General features: G+C 36.8%; 3 protein-coding genes across 4 annotated transcripts; 1 reads left to right on the top strand and 2 right to left on the bottom strand.

The window, feature by feature from the left end:
* Window positions 1–1,876: 1,876 nt before the first annotated feature.
* On the bottom strand, window positions 1,877–5,666 carry mRpL43 (mitochondrial ribosomal protein L43). The gene is made up of 4 exons (XM_019052833.2): window positions 5,389–5,666; window positions 4,094–4,200; window positions 2,925–3,127; window positions 1,877–2,142 (listed from the first exon to the last, which is right to left on the bottom strand). The coding sequence occupies exons 1-4, from the start codon at window positions 5,523–5,525 to the stop codon at window positions 2,005–2,007; spliced, it is 585 nt and encodes a 194-aa protein (XP_018908378.2). The 5' UTR covers window positions 5,526–5,666; the 3' UTR covers window positions 1,877–2,004.
* An 82-nt stretch (window positions 5,667–5,748) lies between these two features.
* Window positions 5,749–9,593, top strand: LOC109037945 (DNA-directed RNA polymerase III subunit RPC6). The gene is made up of 3 exons (XM_019052821.2): window positions 5,749–5,960; window positions 6,875–7,380; window positions 8,862–9,593. Exons 2-3 carry the CDS (start codon window positions 6,897–6,899, stop codon window positions 9,407–9,409), a joined length of 1,032 nt encoding a protein of 343 aa, XP_018908366.1. The 5' UTR covers window positions 5,749–5,960; window positions 6,875–6,896; the 3' UTR covers window positions 9,410–9,593.
* Window positions 9,594–9,998: 405 nt separating this feature from the next.
* On the bottom strand, window positions 9,999–22,831 carry LOC109037934 (uncharacterized). Of its 2 annotated transcripts, none has more exons than XM_019052804.2 (9): window positions 22,545–22,831; window positions 20,694–20,867; window positions 19,474–19,680; window positions 18,395–18,671; window positions 17,250–17,443; window positions 16,063–16,242; window positions 14,781–14,963; window positions 13,932–14,030; window positions 9,999–12,636 (listed from the first exon to the last, which is right to left on the bottom strand). In XM_019052804.2, the coding sequence occupies exons 1-9, from the start codon at window positions 22,716–22,718 to the stop codon at window positions 12,505–12,507; spliced, it is 1,620 nt and encodes a 539-aa protein (XP_018908349.2). In that variant the 5' UTR covers window positions 22,719–22,831; the 3' UTR covers window positions 9,999–12,504. The 2 variants fall into 2 exon arrangements, with proteins under 2 accessions (XP_018908349.2, XP_018908357.2); XM_019052812.2 differs by having other exon boundaries at window positions 9,999–12,633; window positions 22,545–22,829.
* Between the last annotated feature and the right edge of the window lie 1,153 nt (window positions 22,832–23,984).

Here is a 23,984-nt window from a genome sequence, read left to right as displayed (position 1 = left end):
ACAACTACGAGAACTAAATGACGTCATATTATGAAGGGTAATCTTTGTTGCTTTGACCTCACGCTGATCCGCTCTGTTGTCAAATTTTCTCGTGTTTCATAAATAGTTATTCTGTCGTTTAAAACCTTAAAAAATGAGTAAATTTCGTTACAGTTCGATTACTCAGTTGCGAATAAGATTTGAATTTGTATTGAGGAAGAAATTAATGCATTCTGGCACAGTTCACTCCGACGACAGAAAGCAACAAATTATTCTTTGACTTGGCAACTTTGACTTCACATCTGCGCGTTTCAGTTGGCGCCAAATTCCAAATAAGCGTCATAACGACAACTCTGCTGTGAGGGTGAAGGGATGTGTCCCCCCTCCCCCCCCCCCCCCCCCCCCCCCCTATCGTGAGAGCGAGACTTGGCACAAAGTTTCCAGAAAATCTTCATTTCAATCAGCAATTGACGATGAAATTGCAGAAAAGCAGACCTCAGATCAGCGCCCACTAAAAATATCATTTCAGACGGGTCCCAATTTTTGGCATCTAACAGGGCAAAATCTGAAAAATTCCTAGGGGCAGTCCAAGCCATACATTCAGAAAATGAATTAAAAAAGCGGGTGCTACAGCGACCCTTTAAAAGATTACCAAAGCAATTCATGGCTTGAAATTTTCTCAAAATATTTTTCACTCAAAGAAATAAGAAAACCACTGAAGTGTCCAAAAAAAGACATAGAGTGGTTTTCATGGAGAAAAGAAAAATATGACAGGAAGCCTTCAATATTGCAAACCGAGATACCAGTTCATGCAGTTTCACCATTGATTGCATTTTAAACACATATTTTTTCCTTTTCTGTGAAAAAATTTACCTACACGGTTTTTTCAATGGCTGTGGTAATTTGCTCAATGAATATTACCTTGCGAAATGCTTTTACTTTGACCTTGGCTTTCTATCCCTCAATTTCATGCTGTGCACAGAATTTAATGGAGTGGAATGAACTTTTTGAAATAGCTGTGGCGGAGAGGCAGGAGGAAGCCCCTTCACCATAAAAATTAAGTTGTTGATTTAACAATTCAATTGCTAAAAAAAGTGACTGCAATATTTCAACGTAGATTTCACATCACAAAAATGCTACTGTAACAACTATTGTAAGCTAATTTAACCATGGGGATGGTTACAGTAGCATTTTTTTGTTGTAGAATCTACATTGAAACATTGCAGTCACTTTTTTTAGCGACTGAATTGTTAAATCAGCAATTTAATTTTTTCCGTGTTGATTTTCAGCAAAAAGAATAAAACATTCACTGTGCAGGTTGCGGGAAGTTTGCGAGAGGCAGGAGTAAAAAGTTAGTTTGATAATGAAAACTGATTTTAGTTCCGACTGATGTCATTCAAAATTGACGCAAGTACAAGTCAGGTATCAAATCATAATGACTCAATTGCCCTAATTTTTGTGTTATAGATTTGATATTAGTGTGCACCATGCATACAATGCGCCTAAACATTAAAGATGCTGGGCAAACATGGCACAAAAAATTGAAGCAGCCATTATTTCTGTCGCGTCCTGGCTCCTTGAAAATGAGTTCAAAAGGGTTGGAGTGACCTATGCAAAAATGTGTATTTCAGTTGCCGTGTGTCAAAATCTCCGCTCCTATTTCATTTTTTAGAAAGAAGACCAAACCCACATCATAACTTTAAGTTTTCACAGAATATTCTTTATAAAGAGAAGAAAAAGCATGACAGGAAGTCTGCAACGCCGCAAACCGAGATACGAATTCCTGCAGTTTCACCATCAAGATGGATCTAAAAATCATTATCGCCAACCAAATGTCTCTTATTTGATGCAGTTAATTAGTTAAAAGAATTCCAATATTGAGAAAATACAACAAAACTTTACACAGTAACAAACATCATTTTATTTCTCACTGCTATAAAACTAATATTGACAATTCAAGAAAACTAAATGCTTATTTACAAACAAGGTTAATTTTGGCAGACTGGCACCCCATTATGATGATGCCTATACGTGAGAGTCTTCTGTCTTACTTTCTTCAGTTTTGCCTGTCTGAAGTTCCTTCATTTTTTCCTTCTGAGCAGCCATTTCTAAAATCAATTCTGTTGCTGTTGGCGGCATGTTGGCTGGTCTCCTCATATCCTTCTGTAAAAGTAGGAATCAGAAATTACATCGAGACACTTAGTCTGAATTTCTTGATACTTTCATTAAAGACCCTTAACTTCCATGTGTTAATCAAAAAATTTGTATTTAAGCTAGTGAGGTTGTAAATCTCTGCTCATGTTCTATCTCTTTAAGGAAACCCAACAGACAGACTCTGATGAAATTTTCTATGGATTGCCTTGACTCATTCTAAAAAAATCAAATTAAACTGCAACATTTTGGTTAGTTTTCTTTGAAGAAAAAACCATGAGGTCGGAGATTTGCGAATATTGCAAGTAAGATGCAAATTTTTCACATTTAGTCATCGATTTTTATCAAATATGTTGGAGGAAAGAGTAATTTTTTTTTTTAAAACACTTAAACCAATTCTTGAGAAACTCATTACTAAATACTAATGAGGAAAAAGGCAGCAACTAAAGTTTTGATTTCTAAAGGATTGGATTTCTTACAATTGCACATTTGAGGAATATCTCTGATGCCCGAGCATGTTTATTTACGCTCCAACTTTGGACGCATACTGGGCATGGCGCCTGTGGGATTCAAACACTGTGTACAGCACCTCAAAGTTTAGGAGCTGTTTTTGAGCTTGAGGGCTAATTGCACTAGGAGATAAAAGCTCTTTTTTGACAGCTATCGCAGTTTTCAAAATTGCACATATTTAATTTTTTTAAAAAAAAAAAAAAAAAAAAAGAAAGAAAAGAAATGAAATACCTATGGCTGTAATCTGAAAATAAAAAACAAAAATTGAAAGTTAGATACATTACCAGTGGGAAGGTAGCAATGTTCAGAGCTGGGTCCCTGTTCGTAAATGGGTTCCATACGCCTTGGATAGAGGGATTTTCTGTGTGCCACAATTTCCGATACCTGATACTTTGATCGCCGGATGCGGTAAGCATGTTATGTATCCATCTATAGCATTCATCCCGTTGAAAGTTATGTAGACTCATCCATTCTCTGTGGCCATCCACTGATATCAAAAGCAAACAATCTCTTTGTAACTGGGAGGCATATTTTTGACAAATCAACTTACTAATTGGATTGCATTTTGCAAAAAGTAACCAAGAGCATTCCACTGTTGCTAAGATTGTGCAAATTTTTTTACCTTGTAAGTATAAACTGATCATCTGAACAAGTTTTGTCTTTACTCCCAATAAACTATTAATTCAAGATAAAAATTACCTTGTAAATTCAATTTTTTGCACAATTTCAGTACTTTTATTGCAAAAAATGTAAGTTGCACAATCCTAGCAACATTGGAATGCTTGTGGTTCCTTTTTGCAAAATTTAATCCAATTGGCAATGGCAAATTCTGTTATTATGAGTGCATTTTGTAAAGAAAGCGCACTATTGGGCGTTACTTGCACAACCGGACAGATTTAATCAAAATCAGATTCACTAGAATTCACATCGCCTAACATCCTCTCAAGTTTCATTTTTTGGACAGAAAACTGAACAATTTAACACCTTGAAAATTTCTCTGAACTAGGGGGTTGCGCCCCATGGCCGGTAGCAGGGTTGCCGTGTTTTTAGTTTTGGAGTCCCCAAATAAAGTGGCAGCCCTGTCGAGCCCTGTCAATGTATTTGCTCCCTATCTTTGCATGGAGAGTTTGTCTTGATGTAGACGTGGACTCTCAGGGCAGGGTGGGATATCCCCTCCATTTTGGCCTCAACTTGAGAGCTTTTTTTGAGCTTGAGAGTTGATTTCAGAGAAAACCAGTGGCACCATCGTGGCTCTCACGAACTTTTACATATGAATCAACAGTCAAATCGCAAATTCCTCACACATGCAACATCTCCATTAAATGATATACCTATGTATTTCATTTTATATTTTGGTGAATTTGACCTGGTAAAATTTACAGAGCCTCCTCTATCTTCTCCTTTTTAAACCTCATCAGAAAATGAGAAAATTACAGACGAAAATAAGACTTACAGTACTCCGCCACAAGTACAGGACTTCTGTGTCTCCTTGGCTTAACATAAACAACAACTTGAGGGTTTTCTCTCGCAAAATCTACAAGGTTCTGTTCGATAAAATCTCTGCAAAATAAAAGCCATTAACAATATAATATACATCTTTGTAAATTAAAACACATAGATAATGCAAAAAGGAAATCATATACAAGGGGCTTGTAGCACAAGACACACAAGTGCAGTTTTCGAAAAAAATGAGATATTGATGATTTCATGTAAAACTAGTCTTAATGCATATTCTATGAAAAATTTGCTCCCAAATTCCAATTTTTAAGCATCAAAATGTCAGTTTGAACTTTCTTCCCGCCATAGGAATCCATGTAATTTTGCAACTTCAAGCACATATTTCTCAAAATGGTAAGAGCTGCACTAGTGCGCCTTGTCCTCCAAGTCCCTCATATCCAAGTCCTTCAGCCCAACTTTTCAAAAGGATAACCTTTTGTTTGTCAGCATTCTACATTTAAACAGCCACAATGTTGCTATAAAAAAAACAAAAAAAAAAACATTTTGACTGTGTACTTAAGTCGACTATCACATAACTTGATTTGCGACCCTGCAGCCGTCCTATCATGCTTTATTTTTCACAAAAACTTCAAAAATGATGCTTCAAATGATGTCAATTTGTTCTCCTTTACAAAAATATATAGAGGCGGAGATTTTTAGACACCCGAAACGAGACATGTGATTGCGGACTTACGCCGTCGATTTCCACACTGATGCAAGACACTTTTCTTGGCTTTAAAAACCTCTTGCTAGATCTCTTAATTTCAGATTTAACTGAACTAGACCAAGTTGTCCTGACATTTTGGTGACCGAGAGAAAAAGTGGCGAATCCTCTTGAAGATATGACAGTTTAACCCCCTACTTCACCATACCCAGCACAATCCAGAATTTGGGGATTTCAACTCCCACCCATTTCACACCACCACCTCAACACGGGGTAGGTTTTGCCTGTAGTTGCCCTGACATTGAATATCTTCAGTCCTCAGATTTAATGATTTACTTAGTTGAATCAACAAGAGATGATAAAAAAGATGAAAGAACGTGCCCAGAGGAATTAGATGTACAGAGTGCGATACAGTTTTGGCGGCAGAGAGGAACTCAGCTATTGCCGTCCAGCTTCAGTCACTTTCATGGTACGTGAACACTCTAGCTTAAAAGTGCATCATCCTATAGTGCGCTGATTAAGTCTGTAAGTTAGGCCAAAAATCTAAAAAAAAACCGGCAAAAACGGAATGAACAGAGAAATATTACCGTAATCCTCTGCTGCCTCCATACTCTTTGCAGAATTTAAGTGTTATTCGCTTCAACTGACAAACGTAACGATTGAATCCATTGTAGAATGGAGCCTTGACAAATCCAGACTGTTGAAACAAATGCCTGTTCGACATTTTTCAATTGACTACGTATGCACTGATGTAAATCATAAGATGATAACTGATAATAGACTTAAATACAACTAAATTAAATATAAGAACGCTGCCGCATTGAAATTGCAATTTTTTGAGCGACAAATTTTTATCGGGTTATGTTTACTTCAACACTCATCATTTGCTCACCGGTGATGATCAATGTTGTGCTTCGTTGAAGTGTCCACCGCATGTTTTTTTCTAGGTTAAATCCAGAACACAGGATACGACACGTTTCTTTCTTAGCTGTGTTAAAATTCTAATTCCGTATCTCCCACATACACGAAGCTAAGTCACCAAAACTTCTCCGAAGCACATAACATCCATTAATGCATCATGGAATGATATACATTCAAAGTTTCCTTCCAAGAGGACACTCTGACTCCAGACTCATCTTCCTTGGAAAACTTGCTGACCGTAAGCTGTATTCCTCTTATGAAAGTATTTCTTCTCTAGTCAAGAATAATTTTTGCTTGTTTCATTCTCCATTTTGTAGCTTCCCTCTTCTCAGACGTACATTCAATCAAGATACTTGATCAAATCCATCACTAACCAGCTTTTATCTATTCCAACCTAAAAGATCCGCATGTGCTCAGTGGCGAAGCATCCTTTGCTAACTCGTTTTTGGAAACATGCATTTTTTTTTTTTTTCTACCACTTCAAGTAGCCCACAAGGGCTAATCCTGCGCTTTTAATCTGATCCCCCCCTCCGTCTGTAACAACCAGACCCAGGCAACCATTGTCTGAGACCATCAAACTCGGGTTGCCTGGCCGGGAGTCCAACCCGGGACCTCCCGATTATAGAACTATTCAGCATTAATTATTCACTCATCTTGTTCAGGTAATTCTCGAACTCTATATCACTTTAAGCACTTTCCAAAGCGTCAGCTTCGAGTGTAAAAGCCCTTTTTATGCCATACCCCTGTCTTCCAACAAATGAATGGTGCCAGCGGTTGGTGGCATGTTCCCCGACAGTATCTGCAAAGGTGTGCAATAACTTACAGAAGGAGAAAAAATGCAATCATTCTTCATATGCCAAGAAATCTTACCAGCACATTTTCATGTTTAGTCTCAGAATACCCTTTAGCCTGTGTAATTTTTTTTTCCATTCTTGGAAAATTCCACAAATGCAATCACAAGACTTATCCAGTTGCTATTGCATGACTACAATAGACGATTGAACACAATTCATTTGAGCTAGGAATGAGACCTTGGGGCCCTTTGGTCACGAAAGAAGCGATTCATCCACCCCGTAAGCATTTCAATTTACTCCTTCTAAGCTCATTACAATTTTCATGGAGATCTTAAGTTTTGTCTCTTTTTTTTTTCAGATTAAAGTCAAAATCCGGAGCAATGTCAAAAAGGAAGGCCTCAATCTCAGTAGAGGAGTTGACGAATGGTGATGAGTCTCCAACCATTATTAAACAAGAGCCGGTCACCCCTGTTAAACAGGAGCCCTTTGCCAAAGCACCAATCGTAGGCCTGAACGAAGATGCCGAGAAGGTGCTCAATCTTCTACAAAGCCATGGAACAGCGGGTGTTTCCGATGATGTCATTGCCAAATGCTATCCGGAACTCGGCCCACAAGATCGAGTGGCCATCATCAACAAACTAGTCGCAGCAGGGAAAGTAGGGATTTTCAATCAAAAAGGTGTTCTTGTCTACAAAGCCAAAGATCCAGCAGAAGGAACACAAATCAAAGGTTCAAATGTTGAGGAAAAAACTGTCTTTACCATCGTTAAAGAGGCTGGGAATAAAGGAATATGGATTAGAGACATTCGACTCAAGTCCAATCTGATCCAAACCCAACTGAATAAAGTCTTAAAGTCATTGGAAGGTAAGAGCCATGAATAACTTATTCGATATTTGGTTAGATTGTTTAAGAAGAATTTTGTTTATGGAGAGGTTGATAGATATTTTTACTCACAGGAAATTGTGGTAAAGGTTTTAGACTGGTGCATTAAACCACTAGGCAGGGTACGAAATTGAGCATCCTGACATATCAACAGTGAAACTCAAACCCTTTGCTTCAGTTGCGACGTCGCAGACTTCCCGGCATACTTTATTTTTTAAATTGAGAACGCCTCAACACTGATTCGTAAACACATCCGTGAATTTTCTTCTCTGAACAAAGGAAATTCTGAGGAAAATTCAAAGAATGGTGTTGATTTGTTCTCGTTTGAAAAAATGAAATAGGAGGGGAGATTTTTAAACATTGCGAACAAGATACTTTGTTTGGGAGTTTCACCATCAATAGGTATATTTTTACTTCAGAATTTTATGGAGAGCACAGTTTATGCAACGAAAATTAATGATCAATACTCTGAACCAAGATATCCAAATTATTATTTAGCACTGGTTCCTGAATATTTGAAGTTACTGCTCACAAAAAAGCAAGATTCCACCTGATTTAAATCACACATTACAATGGTTTCGCAAGCTTTTCGATCAAGAAATGTCCTCGCCACCTCGTGCTGTTCAAAGCGTGTACAGCTTGCCGTAATAGAGTTATAGAAACACTTTTATTGAGATTGCTATATTTTAATGCTGAAGAGACGTAATAGTAAAGTTAAGTGTGCAATGTAACTCTAACAGAATACGGTTTTTTTCTTTTTTGAAAAGCATTAATATTTTGGGAAGAAGTTACTTTCGCTAATTTTCATTGCTCCCATCCTGCTCTACTTCAATTTTTAATGAGAAAACATTTATGACAATGTGTAAACTTGCACCTCATCTAGTGGTCCATCGCTCCGTATTACAAAATATAGTCTAATTGAGACTTTCCTGGCGTGATTTTATCTTTCTAACATTATTTGGTCACAAAGTTTGGGCAAATACATGAATCGTGGGTAAGATCAAGATGTCAGGTGACAACTAGGTACATGCTGTGGACGAAAATTGCGTCTATGCTTTTAAAAAAACCTGCTCAAAATTCCTATTATTTCATTTTGGTTCTCCATTTAACATTCATGCAACTCAGCTTCCTTGCATGTCTATGACCATCCTCTGAAGAAGGAACCATAGTCTAGGGAGACAAAAATTTTTAATTAAGGAATTTCTGTCAAGATGGATCAAAAATTTTGATTTTGATTTTTCAACTGAAAACTCTCTTAAGGCGATTCCGAGTTTTGCGCAAGGCCTAACTGGTATGCGATATTGTTAGCCTAAGTGTAAAACCACATATCCTTGTTGTAGTGTTTCAAAATTTCAGCTTTTATTTAATTTTTGGGGAAGAAAGGAGCCAACTCATCAGCTTAAAATATAAATGGACACTATCAATCTTGATAATGTTTCATTATCTTGTTTCTTGTGTTTCAGGGAAGAAAATGATAAAAGCTGTGAATTCTGTAGCAGCTGGAAAGAAAAAACTCTACATGCTTTACGACCTGGAACCAGATCGCTCAATTACAGGAGGCGCATGGTATTCAGACCAAGACTTCGAATCAGAATTTGTAGATATTTTGAATCAGCAGTGCCTACGATTCCTGGTGATGAAGAAAGAGCAGCTCGCTGATAAAATTTACGATTATGGCCCTCTCGAGGCCCAAACTCTAGTCTCCGCAACTGCTCAAGAAGTCCTAAAATTTATTTCAGAACTTGGCATTAGTAAAGTCAATTTAGCTGAGGAAGATATTAAAGTTATCCTAGAAACTTTGTTTTATGACGGCAAGATTGAAAAAACCTTGTTGGCTGATGGCACTTACAGTTATCGTGCCGTCGAGATGCTGTTACCCCCACCAGGCTTTGTTAAAATGCCGTGTGGTGTTTGTCCCGTCATTAGGAAATGCAGTAGTGTTGGTTTGGTCAAACCAAAAACTTGTGAATATCTAACTGACTGGTTGAAAAAAGAGTCTGAAATTTTCTAGCAGTAATTGGTCCTCTCCTCCGGGAGTTTGCTTCAGAAAGTGACCAGGGCAATTTTTTTCTACCTTTATAGCTCTGTGAGAGTTTGTTATGATAATTTAGTTTACTTTTGAAATTTTATGTGATGTTTTATACTTGCCTCAATTGTTATGGACTCGATTAAATTCATCGGTGCAATCAATTCTATGTCAGTTTTACTACTTTTAAATTCATTTACTTCTCTCCTTTGATCATAAATTAAACAGCAAGAAATCCAAAATAATGTCAATACCTACAGCATTTAGCCTTTGGATCCAGAAGGTCTAGACTTTTTGTGGCTAGGATTTTAATTTCTTGATGCCCCAATCTATAATCTCCTTGAAGAGTTTAATGAGGAATTTGCCACTTTAAAATGGACGGATCATTCTGGAATCACCGTAACTGCATTTCACATTGCTTAATCTAGGAGGAAAAATCCGAAATTTAGCTAACATATTTTAAGAGAAGCCCCCTTGTATTAATCCAAGAGTTGATAGTTAAAGGATTTTTCACTAATGAGGGTAAGATTTTTCGTTGAATATCATGGTTTGGTTAAGAAAATCGAAGTCGAATGTCAAGGCAACATATTTATTCACAAAATTTAAATCAATAAATAAAAATTTTATTTACAACAACATTAATCATAGTCGCGAGTAAAAAAATTACAAAACATGGTAAATTTTTTGTGAAGAATTAATACTTAGTAACTATACAGGTAATAAGAATCAACACCTGACAAGAACAAAATATTCTTCATTTGTACAACAGTCAAAAAATAAAATGAAGCTTAGTGAGAAACTTATGGGTAGAATCAAAAGAAAAAATAAGTTTGGTGAACCTTTGTCAAAATAACACATGAGAGCATTTTATAATGAGGCTTGTAAAATCCCGAACTCGTATGTTTTTTTCCTGATACCTTTTTTAAATTTTGCCAAACCTTGATGAAAATTTTGGCGGGCTCTGATGATGTAACCAGTCGGGGGAAATGGCATTTGCTGATCAGCTAAACTTAGCTTCAGGCTTTGCCCTGTTGCGTCATTTCGGCAGTCCCCTTTAGATTGGTTGGTTTTCAATTAGCTTTTTCCTTCTCAGAAATTAAATTTTCGAATTTTCAATGAACTCCTTCATTTTCTCACAAAATTCTACTTGGGAAAAACTATACTACAACTCTACAAAAACGCCTTGCCAAAAAAACCACGCCAGTTCAAATCCGCACGACAGGTACATGACAAAAGGTTAAGGTTCAAATGCTGTTCTTAGGAAGATGTCATTTATGGACATCTCATAAAAAAAAATCTATTCAATTCACACACATAATCTTAGATGAGCATTTGTAAAAACTAAAATAAAAAACAAAGGAAACAAAAAACAAAAAGGGTTGATGGTTAAATGTTTACAAAACCTTTCAAGGATGAAAGACTTCTCTCTATTTGAAACCTATCTCTTTGATGTCTTAGTTCTACCATGATTTCCATAGCATGCTGATTTGCCTATTCATCCCATAATGATGGGGTTACAGCAAATTGATGATGCTGTTTTAAATTCTTAATGAGAGAGAGAGACACTTACACTATACATAATACAAGTAAAATCACAGAAACGCACAAAAAAAAGGTACTAGGTTTTGACTGAATGATATTTCTCTGATACAGATGCTTGACAAGATGAATAAAAAGAGAAAAATGACTGGGCATAGTGTTGCATGTAAAAATACCAAAAAATTCACATTTTAAGCCCGCTTTTCACAAAATTGGCAATTATAGCAAGCTTGATTTTAAGAGCTCATAGTGCTCAGGAGGCTGTAAGGAACATAGTTTTGAATAATACCTAAATTTAGCCTGCTTCAAATTTTTTGGTGCAATGTTCTTTTTTTAGGAATGACCCAATGGATAAGATATGCTTCTATGACATCATATAAGCAAACATTGATTTCTCAAATTTTACTTCTGGGGTGCACAGAGAAGTGCTTCATAACACTCTGCCTGCAGATGTTCGTCTTGAGTTTTTGTCTCTGTTGAGCCTGTGGGTCAGCCACAGTGATAAATCTTTATTGTTATTGGTACTACTAAGAAACGAATCAACTCATCCTTAAGCGGCATGTTACAATTATTCGATTCCATTTTTTTAGGGGTATCGAGACAATTTGCAAGAAAGCTAGTTGAGATGGTAAAAAAACTTCACAAAAAAATGTAACACTGACCATGTAGACAAAAATCAGTAAGAAATATAATTATCTTAATAGATACTTCATCAATTGACTGGTTTAGACAAACAAAAAAACTGAATTCATCAGTTTTCATGAGATTTTGGAAAAATTGTATCATATCGGACAACGTTTCGTTAAGAATGTATAGAAGTTTGGAGTAAAGAGATGTTAGAAGTTAGATCTCAAAAAGCTATTCTCTTGCTTGACCCAACAGTGATTTGATAATTTTGCACTGCTCCACAGCTCCAGGCTAGTTTGGAGTAGGACAAAATGAGATTTTAAGATCTTACAAAGAAGCAACAGGGGCACTGATCAATACCTGATCACATACAGCATGCATCAACCAATGGCTAATCGGCTTATTTCCAGTTGCTTCCTGTTTTGCCCTCCTTGTGCTCCATTTCTTGACTAGAAAACGAAAAATAGGCCTCACAGCTAAAAATAAGTATACAACACATTGAAGGTCAGCAAACCTGTTCCGGAGAAAACATTACGTCCAGAAAAAAATACACATAAAAGCTTGATAAGGTCACTTGACGCTATACAAGTAACATTTGATTGAAAATTCCCAAAGTAGACTACATTCATAAGGACATGTACTAGCTACATTATCAGAAATGCCAAGGCGAAAAAGATAATTTTGAAGCTACGCAAGATAACTGCTGTTCCTTCTGGGTTAAACACCTACTATCGTTGATGTGAAACCAAATTTGGAAATTGGTCAAACAAAGCTACTGCATAGTATCATTCAGTAAGGTTTCCTACAATAATGAGTGGCTTACTTTAATTGTGAGTAGCAGCCTAAATCTCAATACATAACTCTGCAGTAGCGGTGGGTTGGCACTCGTGGGATTCCTTCTGTACCTCAGTTCTTCAACTGCAGTCTATTCCCAGAATTGAGTGATCCATGACGGTTGCCTCTTGATCTTGGTTTTGCTCATCTTCCTCCGCTTGGGCATCTTCTGCTGAAATTTCCGTGATTTCTTCCTCCACGACAACATTCTGCTGGGAAAATAAGTAAATTAATACATTGGAGGAGGAAATTGAAGCCACAGGCATGTTGTGCATAGTCATGGGACCCGACCTTGAGTAAATTCCTACCATTTTGAACTTAGTTTTACGTTTGCTGTCTCCAGTAATACTTAATTCACAGAGTTGCCACAGAATTTAGAAAATGAAATTCCCTGACATTTCCCTGATTTCTCTGTCACATTTTGGTCTAATTCCCTGACGATTCAGGATATGCCAGGTGCTTAAAAATACATAATTTGAAATAGTTATCAGGTAAAATTTGTTGTTTGGAAATTCAAGCACATTCTGGAAAGGAGAGAAAGGTGACTTGACAATCTTTCCCTGACATTTTCGTCATTTTCCCTGACATCTCCCGGTATTCCTGGTATTCCCTGACCATGGCAATTCTGAATTTACTGATATTTTACTACTAATGGTGACAGCACAACATGCAGAAAGTTTTGTGGGGCAAAAATTAGTCACCATTTCAGTCTTAGAATTTTTTTTTGGTCATATCAAAAGTGAGGCCTTTTATTTAATGACAGTCCTATGCCGTGCAATGCCGCTAAGATTAAGCAACTAAGAATATATATTACTGCTGAACTTTTACTTGTACATTTGAAATAATTTTCAAGGAAATTGACTAAAAATTCAAAGAATAATGTAGGAAAAAATACTTCTGAGTGGTTATTGCAACTGGCACAGAATTGTAATGAAGTCGCGTAACCTTTATGCAGAAAAGTTCTTATTGCACAAAATCCTTCAATCGTCTTTGCAATTCACAACAGACTAGATAATTATTGTGGCTGATTACTAAACGTAGTTAAGTATCCAAGGCACAATAAATTTAGTTTATTTTTTAATAAATGGACGTATTTCTACCAAACAGACCTACGTGTAAGTGAGAAATATGGGGTATGCTCGTTAGTTCTCTGGCCGTAAGAGTGAATGGGAATAATAAAGCGCCAGTGACGTCAGCGGCAATGAGAGTGCGCACTCTAGCGAGGGGGAGATGGTCGTCGGGGCGCTGTAACTCGTGAGCCCTGTCCACAACGCTATCTTGCCATGCCCGCGGCTCATGAGTTCCGCATTCAGTTGGCACATAGGTCTGTTTGATAGAATGCAATATCCCGCTTTTCCAATTCTTCAAAAGGAACCACGCCCACTTTTACATTGTTTCTTATACAGATTTCTAGAGCACACCCCATATTTCTCACCTCCATATAGGTCTGTTTGGTAGAAATACGTCCAAATGAAAAAATGAAAATAAAAAATAAAATTGAGCGTACCTGTAGATCTAATGTTTCATTCGAAGGGGTCAGGATTATCAATGAGTGTTCATTCACTTCACCACCTTCTCCTACATTCAGGTAGGTCATGGGCACTACCTGCAAGACAAATATTCAAGAACGGTAAGAGACACACATTAGGAACTGTGTTAAAAGCCATTTACACTTAGATATAATGCTAGATATCTCAATATTCATTTCATTTTTTTTTAAATAAACTTTTGAATGTACTTTTTTTTTAGAAAACAAAGATTAATTTTGATGACAAATGAGGTATCCAGCTAAATTTACAAATGATACTGTACATTAATTTCTTTGCAAAAAAAATTGGACGAGTTTAAGAAGTTTGACAACATAAAGTTGCAGCACAAATGGCGATTGTGATACTTTGGTTAAAAAGTGTAGCATCGTCTATGCACAGCCCAAGTAGCAAGAAGGTGAGTTGGCGACCCGCTAATGCCGCCCGACTTGCGAATTCGCATAAAGATGCTTTTAATGAAAATGTAGCGCCCTTGATCAATTGCAGTTGATTAAATACTGCCTAAAATAACCTATATTTAGCTATAATAATACCTATACCCTATAATAAACCCGTTTAAGTCAGCAACCTGCTTAAGTCGGTAATGTCCCAACATTCAGATCGAAAACGTTTTAGTGAAGTTTCACTGTAGTAGGTTGATCCCTTGGGTTATTTCCATATTGAAACCTGACCTAGCCTAAATGAAAATAAATTTACCTCAGTTCAAAAGGTTTTAGTTTGGAAATATCAAAGAATTTTAGTCTGAAAATTTCAAAAGAATTTTCTTTCAAAAAAATGAAGTGATAGAGGTTGTAGGAACAAAATAATACCTCACTGAAGGTGAACTCCTCTCCTGTGTCCGAGGTGATTGCTGTGGCAACATCATCTGAGCTTCCATCGAGAAAATCTGCTTTCAGCATTGCAACTTGGTTCCTCCTTCTTCTCTCTTGTTTGCTACTACCATTATTACCAGCCGATCTTTGCAATCGCCTCCAAATCGTTGTTTTTGGAACCTTTACAGGACATAATTACAAGATTGCATTCGTTAAAAATGGACATTAAAACACATGAACATGGATTTTAATGGAAATTAATAACAGGAATGCCATAACCAAAATGAGCATTAATAATGATCATAAATAAAGTTCCAAACTAAATTTCAATTATTATGAGCCATCTGTAGAGACCCATTTTTGGTATATGGCATGGATGGTATATTTATAATGACCCATATTCTCGCTAAAAGTCCTATAGTTCTTGCTGAAAACTACCAAATTCTTTCTTACAATTTATAGCATGCCCCAAACTCAAGCTGTAAATCCTACAATTTTTGCTAAAAATCCTGAGATTCTTGCTTAGAATTCATCGCATTGTGTTATGAGTCTCTTATTTTAAACAAAACTATGAGGAATTGAGGGATTTTAAATGAAGTTTGGAAACTCTTCCTCAAATAAATAAAAATCAAACAGAGTGATCATAAGATCACAAAGTGAGCTTTACTCATTAAAGAAAAAGAATGTGTAGGTGAAAACTTGCTGAAAAACTTCACATAGTCGATCACGAAAAAAAAATATCTCCGCTAATTTCCCAATTTCCATACGAAATATGTTGAAATTCGCGAATTTGTGAAACTAACAAATGCACGTCCATACTTCTGCTAAATGTAGAGATTCTCAACATTCGCTATAAATGCCAAAATTCTTGATTACATATTCAAAATTAGCAGAACTCCAGGATGCCTCCGAGCCTCATCTCCATGCTTAAAAGCAATTTTTTGAAAATTCAAGCAAATCAAAAGAAAAAATTTCTGGGGTTTCTACTCATGGACAGTCTATCATCATTACTTGCCTTGAATTTTGAGGCATAATCAAGATTACCGAAACAAAAACTGCCTTAACTGTATTCTTCCTTAACAGAGTTTAACAAGAGAGCAACACAGCATGTCAATGTTGATATAATACCCAAGTTTTACGAGAATGGATTGTTAATACAGAGGAAATAATACATTCAAATAACAAAAAAATGCACTTTGTATAGACTTCTTCCTCCTAATTACAATCATGCACCCAGGTGAATGCGACTTACTACTTACAGAATATTTGTAGGTCTCACCTGGAATGTTTGAGATGCTAGAGCTTGAGACATTTTGCCATCTTGACAAGCGGCTACTGCTTGATCTAGTCTTATTTTTTGTATTAGACTATGCGTTTTTTTGGTATTAATGGAACGAGCTGGTAGTTTGCCCTCTTTCACTAGTCTTTGCTTTTCCCTGAATAAAGTTGAAGTAGGTATCTGAAAGTCAGAGCAAGTTGATGATGATAAGTGCATTGATTAGTAATTAATATTGCAAAGTTGATGGCATATGTGCACCTCAATTTAATGGATAAAAAATCCTGATAAAAAATTAGTAGCTTGTCACAAATCAAAGAAATTCTGAAGACAAGAGCATGAGAAATTTAAAACAGTCTCCACCATTCCATCTGTATTATTAAAAGCGAATCAATAAGAAAATTAACACATAGAGGTGGACCAAAACTATTTGGCTGAAATACTGGATTTAATTTTCTATTAGAGGCTGCAAAAAGAGTTACATTAGGACCAAAATTATGATAAAAAATAATAAAAACGGCAGCATACTGTGACAGAACAGTCTCAGAAAAAGACCATAATTACAGAGGAAAACTGTACAGTATATTGACTCTGCCTTTACTGGATCTGATTTTTGCAGAAAAAAGATGGTGCAGGAAATGTTTTAAATGCGTTATAGGACAAATCTGGCTGAAGAGATTTGATTGACTTTAATGAATTAGTTTTGACATTTGAAAAGGATAATGTAGATTTTCTCCTGCAGACAAAGCATTGAATCTCTCCTAAAATTTTTAACGTGTCATTTTGTAGAGAAAAAAATACGAGAGAAAGAGAAAAGGGAGACTTTTCAAAAGGTTGTTTCATAAAAAAATGTACATATTGAATAATAAAAGTCAATTTTCTACTTATGTTGATTGGTTTGGTTGATTGGTTGTTTTTAAGGCTTTAATCCTGGATCATGACATCAGGTAAAAGTTGACACATGCAAATACCAATACTTCACATTTCTTGCTTTAATAATGGGAAAAGAAATTGAATGAATGAACCATCACACAATAATCATTTTCAAGGGTCAATTTCATCAAGGGTCAATCATTTTCATGATACAAAGATTTTCTATCTCACTAATTCTCGATACTCTTTTTCTCCTTGACTTTTTTGTTTTCTCTAGACATGATGCTTTAGGTAGACTTTTAGATGAGAGACCTTACCTTGAACTGATTGGCTACTCTGGTAATACTGTGACCACTCAATAATGCATTGCAAGCTAGATCCATCACGGCAGGGGTATATTTCCGCATCCGTCTCCTCAGAGAGGCTTTGCCGCCGTCTCTTTGCACCTTCCTCCACAGAACAGTCTTGGGGATTCCCCACGTTTCAGAAGCGTGCTTCAGACTGGCTCCCTCTGAATAAAACAAATATGTGCATGCATAAAATGAACAATCACATTTCAAGGGAGTCCATCTGTAAGAATTGAGCATTCTTCTGACATGGTTATTAGTTTCAAATAGATGGGGAAAAGTGGAGATCAATTTTTCTTCCTCTCTTATTGTTTGAAATTCACATTAGAATAACTTAAATCTTGCTCCACTCTGGAAAAGAAAATCCCAGAAAACAGAGAGAAATTGATTCAGAGCATTAAAAATGTTTTTGGAGCATGTTCTTCAGTTCCCAAAAAGATCCCGGTAGTCAAGAATCAGAAATTTGCAGGGTCCTGAGTAGCTTAATATAGACATTTCTGAACCTGAAGATCGGTCACTTGTTAGAACGAACACAAATTTGTGCACATCTGTTTGATGTAAAATAAAAGAAAAATAAATAAAAAATACATGAGTGAAGATGCATATGACCTAAAAAAGAACTTTTCTGTCGTAAGTGGAATTCTTACTTCATTCGATTTCTAAGTTTTCAAAGCTCGATATTTATTTCCTGCAAAGACGGTGGCAAGCAATTTTTTTACTTGAAAAATCTTCATACTTTGTTGATGAGTATTTGAAAAATTTTGTTGACTTTTTCACTTAAAAAAGTTTTTGGCAAATTTCGGTTGAATTCATGTGTAGAAACATGTTAATATCCTTGTTTCAGGTTACTTTCAATAATTTTTGTTTCACAAATTGTACATGGAATTTTTATGGGAGGATACACCATAAATTGTTTATTTTTGCATCTTGTCTTGTGGTCCATTTAAAAAATACTGAGAGACTGCTCACAACAAAGTATATACTATTTTTCCACTGAAGAACAGTCTGTTATTTTGAAACCACTCGCATAGAGCGAAGTATACATAAAAATATTTGTTTACTTCATAAAAATTATTAGTGAGAAAAATTCCAAACAGTTTACATCTTATTCTCACCTGCAACTGCTTGAATGGCAGCTGCCACGTTCTCTGCCGAATACTCTTTCCGTTCGATGGTTGGTGCAATCCCCATTACTCTGGCTCTTGAGTAAAGTGTGGACCGTGGGATAGCATAACGACTACATACATCAGCCAATGTCTTGCCTTGATGGAGTTCGGTGAGTGCTTCGGCCAGGAGTTGTTCCGAATACTCTTTCTTCGTTTCTGCACGTTTCTTTTTCGCCTCACGGATCATGTCTGAATCAGTGTTGATGACTATCTGGACATCGCCTTCCTATAGAAAAATTTTGAAACCTATAAATCATTCTAAAATGACAATGCTAGAAAATACCATTAAGTCGGTGCAACGAGTTTTTGGCGCTTGGTATCATGTAGTGTTCCAACTTCACCAGGCGCCTAAAAATGAGGTTTTGGCACCTCAGAACTCAGAATATTGTCCAAAAGTAGCGCCTATTAAAGTTAGACGCAACTTACTACAAATTTTTGAAGCAGCAATCTTGCTACATATTTTAACTATTCATTGGCCCCTTTTATTTTTTTCAGCAGGTTGAAAAAATACAAACATGATAAGTTTCTCACTGCCAAACCCTCTTCCTTAACCCGCTGCTGTTTTTGTTTTTATTAAGCGCATCCTCCATATTTACCCATTAAGTACTTGCTTTATAGATATTTATGGTTTAATGTGCTTGGTACTAGATGTCCTGGCAACCAGGACTATCCCCTAGTTGTTCTTAGAAGAAGAAGAAGATTGGTACCTCTCATATAGTTTCATGTGCTATGGTAGGTAATGCGTATGCAAAAAATCATTGTGGCCTCTAAAAACTTAGGCCTGGCGACCAGGATGGCTTCTAAAATTTTATCAGTGAGGTAAAACGCTCATGGACGCTCAGGTTCATGTTTGCTTTCCATCATTGTTAAAAGCAAGGTGGCGGCAGATGACCTACAATCAACCCACAATTCACAGCTATGCCAAACATCAGAAATTCTCAAAGAAATTCTAAAATTTAGAGGTTGTTAAAAAATATAGAGCTCGCCTCCACCAAGACAGAGAGGACCTTCAATGAAAAAGAACTTACTGGAGGCGGGTTGGACAAGTTTGATTGTTCGTTTACATCCGTGTAAATTTCTACCACTTCCATTTGAGTAGATGCGTCAGCTTCTTGGTCTTCAGTTTTCATAGCATTCATATCGAAGAAATTATCTAAATTTTCTCCTTGGTTGTTCCCATTAGGTTTACTGACGTTCTCCTTCTCTGCTTCAAGATCTGGTAAATGCTTGCTAACCTGAGGACAGAAGGATGAGGTAATGTTCATACATCAATATCACAAAGATTTTTCAGGATTTGTGACTGAAAAGGGATACATTAAAAAAAAAAACAATACTTCCTCTCTATCCTAGGGGAGCGAGAAAGTAATACCTCATTGCACAGAGGCAATTCTAGTCATCTTCAGTCTTTTAACTTGGATCTCATTTTGATGATCATTTCTCTTAATACATCAACAATGGCTTCAAGGTGCTGGCACTTGACAGCATTCTTAATTTCTTCTGTATTCTTCAATGGAGACTTTGCATGCACATTTTTCATTGCTTCATCTGCGAGTGCTTCAATAGCTGATTTTACAGTAACTTCTTAAATTTTTTCTGATATGGGAAATAGTATAAAAATAGATTTAAAAGTGAGAAAATGCACCATCTAGTGATGTCATCCGGCAGCATTTCCCATTTAAACGCAGGTATTTTAGCAGATTAGATCATTTTGTCATATCTTCTCCAATAATTGTTCAATTCATGAATCAAGTGTATCCTCGTGTTCAGTTCACTCAGTAGTTTCCACTTACACACGAATTTCATCAAATTTCAGACAATTGCAAATTCTCAGTTTTTATAACAGCCTGAAATTGGGATGGATGTCACACTAAAGACTGATTAATCTAATCTTCCAAAAGTTATGAGCTGATAATTCCGCAAAAATTGTATGCAACATTTGGATGAATTTCTGTCAAACGAAACTATGTGCATTATAATGTGAGCCCTGCTATGCATAAATTTTTATGGGTCTCGAACTCGTATCTTAATGCATGTAGTTCCGTTTGACAGAAATACGTCCATCTTTCCTAATTCAAACTGTGGCTCAATTTCTCTTTCAAGTTCAAAAGTAAGAGGAACCTTTCCTTAAGGACATTGTCAGGGGTCGATACCTGGCATTACCTTCAGTCAACAATTATTTCTGCTAGATAGCTCTTTGGCACCAAAATTAGGATGGATCCATTATTTTAGATAACTCTTTAATACTAACCTCCATTAATCCAGATATTTGCAGACTATTCGCTGCTCTCAGAAGACTTGATGTGCGATGAGATGCCACATTGAGTTCACCTCGGTAGATAAAATCTAAAATGGATTTCATGTCGCTTGAACTGATATCATGCAGAAGTAATATTGGATTGGGTCCAGCATCTGCAAGAATATCCTAAAATAAAAAAAAAAAAAAAATTAGCTGAGTGAAGTAAAAAGACATAAAGACAGAGCACTCGCATCTAATAGCATGAGGGAGAAGTGATGCAGATCTGGCGCTCTGCGTTTGTGTGAGTGTGTGAATAAGCGCGGGAATCCATGGCGAAAAACGGAAATTTGATTTAAACTTGTACTGTTGATTTTTGCATATTTCGAGTTGAGCCCCCGATTTCGCCACCAATCCTGGAGCCAATTGGAGAGTTTGCATGTATCTGCATCATTTTTTTCTTTTAGTGCTCCGTCTTTATGTCTTTGGTAAAATAAGTATTACACACTGATCAATTTATGAAAAAATTGGTAGCTGAAACTAGAGAGGAAATAAGAATTGCTTGAGGGCAAAAAACTAGACTGGATGAAGATGAAAGAACAGAGTATAGAAAAGAACTAAGTACATCACTCCCAACGTGGGTTAGTTTACTTGGTAGAGGTGTTGTCAGCTAAGTTGGCGGTTGTTTACTTTCAGTTTGCAAGCATTTTCGCGTCACTACTATCCACATGAAAACTTCCGACTCTTGCAGAAGCAAGGACACAAGCTTAGATAAGTTTTTTAATACTTTCAGACCTTGTAACACTTTAATTTTTATCCATACTGAAATCACAACCAAATGTGAGTCACGAATCATAACTGATAAGTAGTTTATTTAAGATACTATCAGGAGATCGATGTTTTCAACGCAAAAAGTAGCAAATACCACTTTGTGCAGAGGCCCTAATTTGTCCTTGGTGCTTACAAACCGAAAGTAAACAACCGTCAACTTAGCTGACGACACCTCTATCAGCGTGAGTCCCTGACTTTTCTTGCCTGATGAATGGTGACGGCTCAAAATATTTACTTAAAATGGAAAAACAACTAAACTTCTTGGGATACATCTACATCCAGGGATCTGAGAAGAAAATGCATCAGTTCTAAGAATGCAGTGAAAAGTAGGAGTTCAACCAATCCAACAATTGGTCCTGTCAAGTTCGATCTAACACCAGGGAGAGTGCCAAACATGCGCATCCTAAAATGTTTATTTCGGACAACTGATCTTGTAACGGTTGCCTAGTGATGTACCTTAACTACTAACTTTAGACTTCTATTTCGTCTGTGAAACTGCAAAAATACATACTTTGGTTGCGGAGTTTCGAAATCTCCGTTACTATTTTATTTGGTAAAAGGACACTGAGAGAACATCTTCTTCAGTATACTTCACACAAGGAGAAAGAATCATTATAGTTTTCAGGAGCTGACATTTAGGTACTGGATAGTTTTTCATATGAAAGATAAAAAAATCTGCGATGCCACAAACCGAGATACGCATTACTGCAGTTTTACCGACAGTGGGAGAAACAGCTTGGTACATCAAGTATTGAACTCCTACAGCGCTACGTTAAACGATCCTCGGATTTTCAATTCGTTAGATTTAAAAATTGGCGGACAGCAAGGTTTCATCATGAAAACATGACAGCAAGTTTATACAGTGTTGAGACCTTGACAGTAATGGACAAGATAAGTCTGCAAGAGCGAAGGTTACGCCTGATGGTCAGAGCAACCCAACTTTCTGTCTTTCCACTCAAACTGTAAATTTTCATGGTACAACCTGAAAATAATCACATGCATTTGTTTTGATGAGCCTCTGAACGATGGTTGTACCTGAAAGTACGGACTGCAAGCTGATAGAATGACTCGATGGGCCTGGAGTTTGACGCCATCAGCACAAACCGTGACATCCACTAGAGTTTCTGTCTGATAAAGTTGAAGAAATATATTCGAGATGTGCGACTGGTAATTATTCCATTTCATAAAGTAATGTTGACTTGCCGCCATGGCTTCAGCACAATATTCTCAAGTGATAATGAAAATTTTCACAATTCCGAGTAACGAAACGGATGAAATCGGATCGGAACACAAAACTCCAAGGACGACTTCAAAAGAAAATGGCCGCTGACAACTGATATGCCCCAATCATGTAGCCAAACTGTGCAATAAATATACTATTTTATTCTACTAAAGTTGATTAATAAAAGTATTATTACTTCCGTTTGGCAACGGTTAACAGAGCAGTTTGATGGCGGGAGTTACTTTGGCGTTGCCAACTTCCAGTTTTGAATTCGCAAAATATTGGGCGGCTAACACTCTAACATAAACGTTCTTCAAAATATTTCCGAAAAATAAAACTTAGAAGAGATCGCACGGGTTGAGTGGGTTGAGTAAGTAGCCGACAGTCAATAGAGAAAAATCATTGGTCATTCGTGTCGTCATTTTCCCGCCCTTCCAAGACGACCCCTTTTCCGTTTCCGGAACTCTGGTTTCCACTTGATCAGCTGAAGTTTTTTTACTGATCAGGGGTTTTTTTTCTTTCTTTCTTTTAAACAAAATCGAAAATGAATGAGAACGCAAAGCCGGATTTACCTACTTGCCGCCCCTTCTCATTCGTTTTGAAACATCGATACAAACCATCAAGTGAACGTGTCGGATCAGGCGCAGGGATACAACTATTTGAACACTCCGGAACGCGTGAGGTATCACGCTTAAATTGAAGGCGTTTTCGAATCTTCTGTATTTACATGACGAGATTTTCCGAATTGTTTTGCATTATACTGTAGATTTGGGTTCCGTTTAATATTTAGTTAAATTACTCCTGCTTCTTAATATTTAATCATTCTGCAAAAATGATCTGTTTGCGAAATACAATCCTGGCTTTAGCGCCCTTATACTACGGCCTGAACGGTCAAAACTGCAGTAGCGGCACACAGGGGCGGACTGGCAGTCGAAAAGTTAAGAGTAGACCTAAATGTAAGGGCCCCTCCTGTCGTTCGGGGGCCCCTCAAAGAAGGTCCGCGGGCCCTCGCCCAGTAAATTTTGAAAATTTCACACATATTAAACACGTAGGCATTATTGGAGTTGGATTCTACAGTACTTGAACTTCAAAATATAACCCATTCTCAGGATTCATCGGGGGTCCCTTCATCACAAATGCTTTTGGCGACCTTCCATGTCTCTTAGAGATAAATTTTCAAGGAATTCGGGGCCTTTTAGTGATTGAAAAGGATAAGAAAATTACAACATTACAGGAAAAAACGATGACTCGAA

The sequence above is a fragment of the Bemisia tabaci genome, chromosome 10 (assembly GCF_918797505.1).
Source record: "Bemisia tabaci chromosome 10, PGI_BMITA_v3".
NCBI lineage: Eukaryota > Metazoa > Arthropoda > Insecta > Hemiptera > Aleyrodidae > Bemisia > Bemisia tabaci.
The sequence above is the reverse complement of the archived record's forward strand: the minus strand, read 5'-3'. Positions and strand labels throughout refer to the sequence as shown.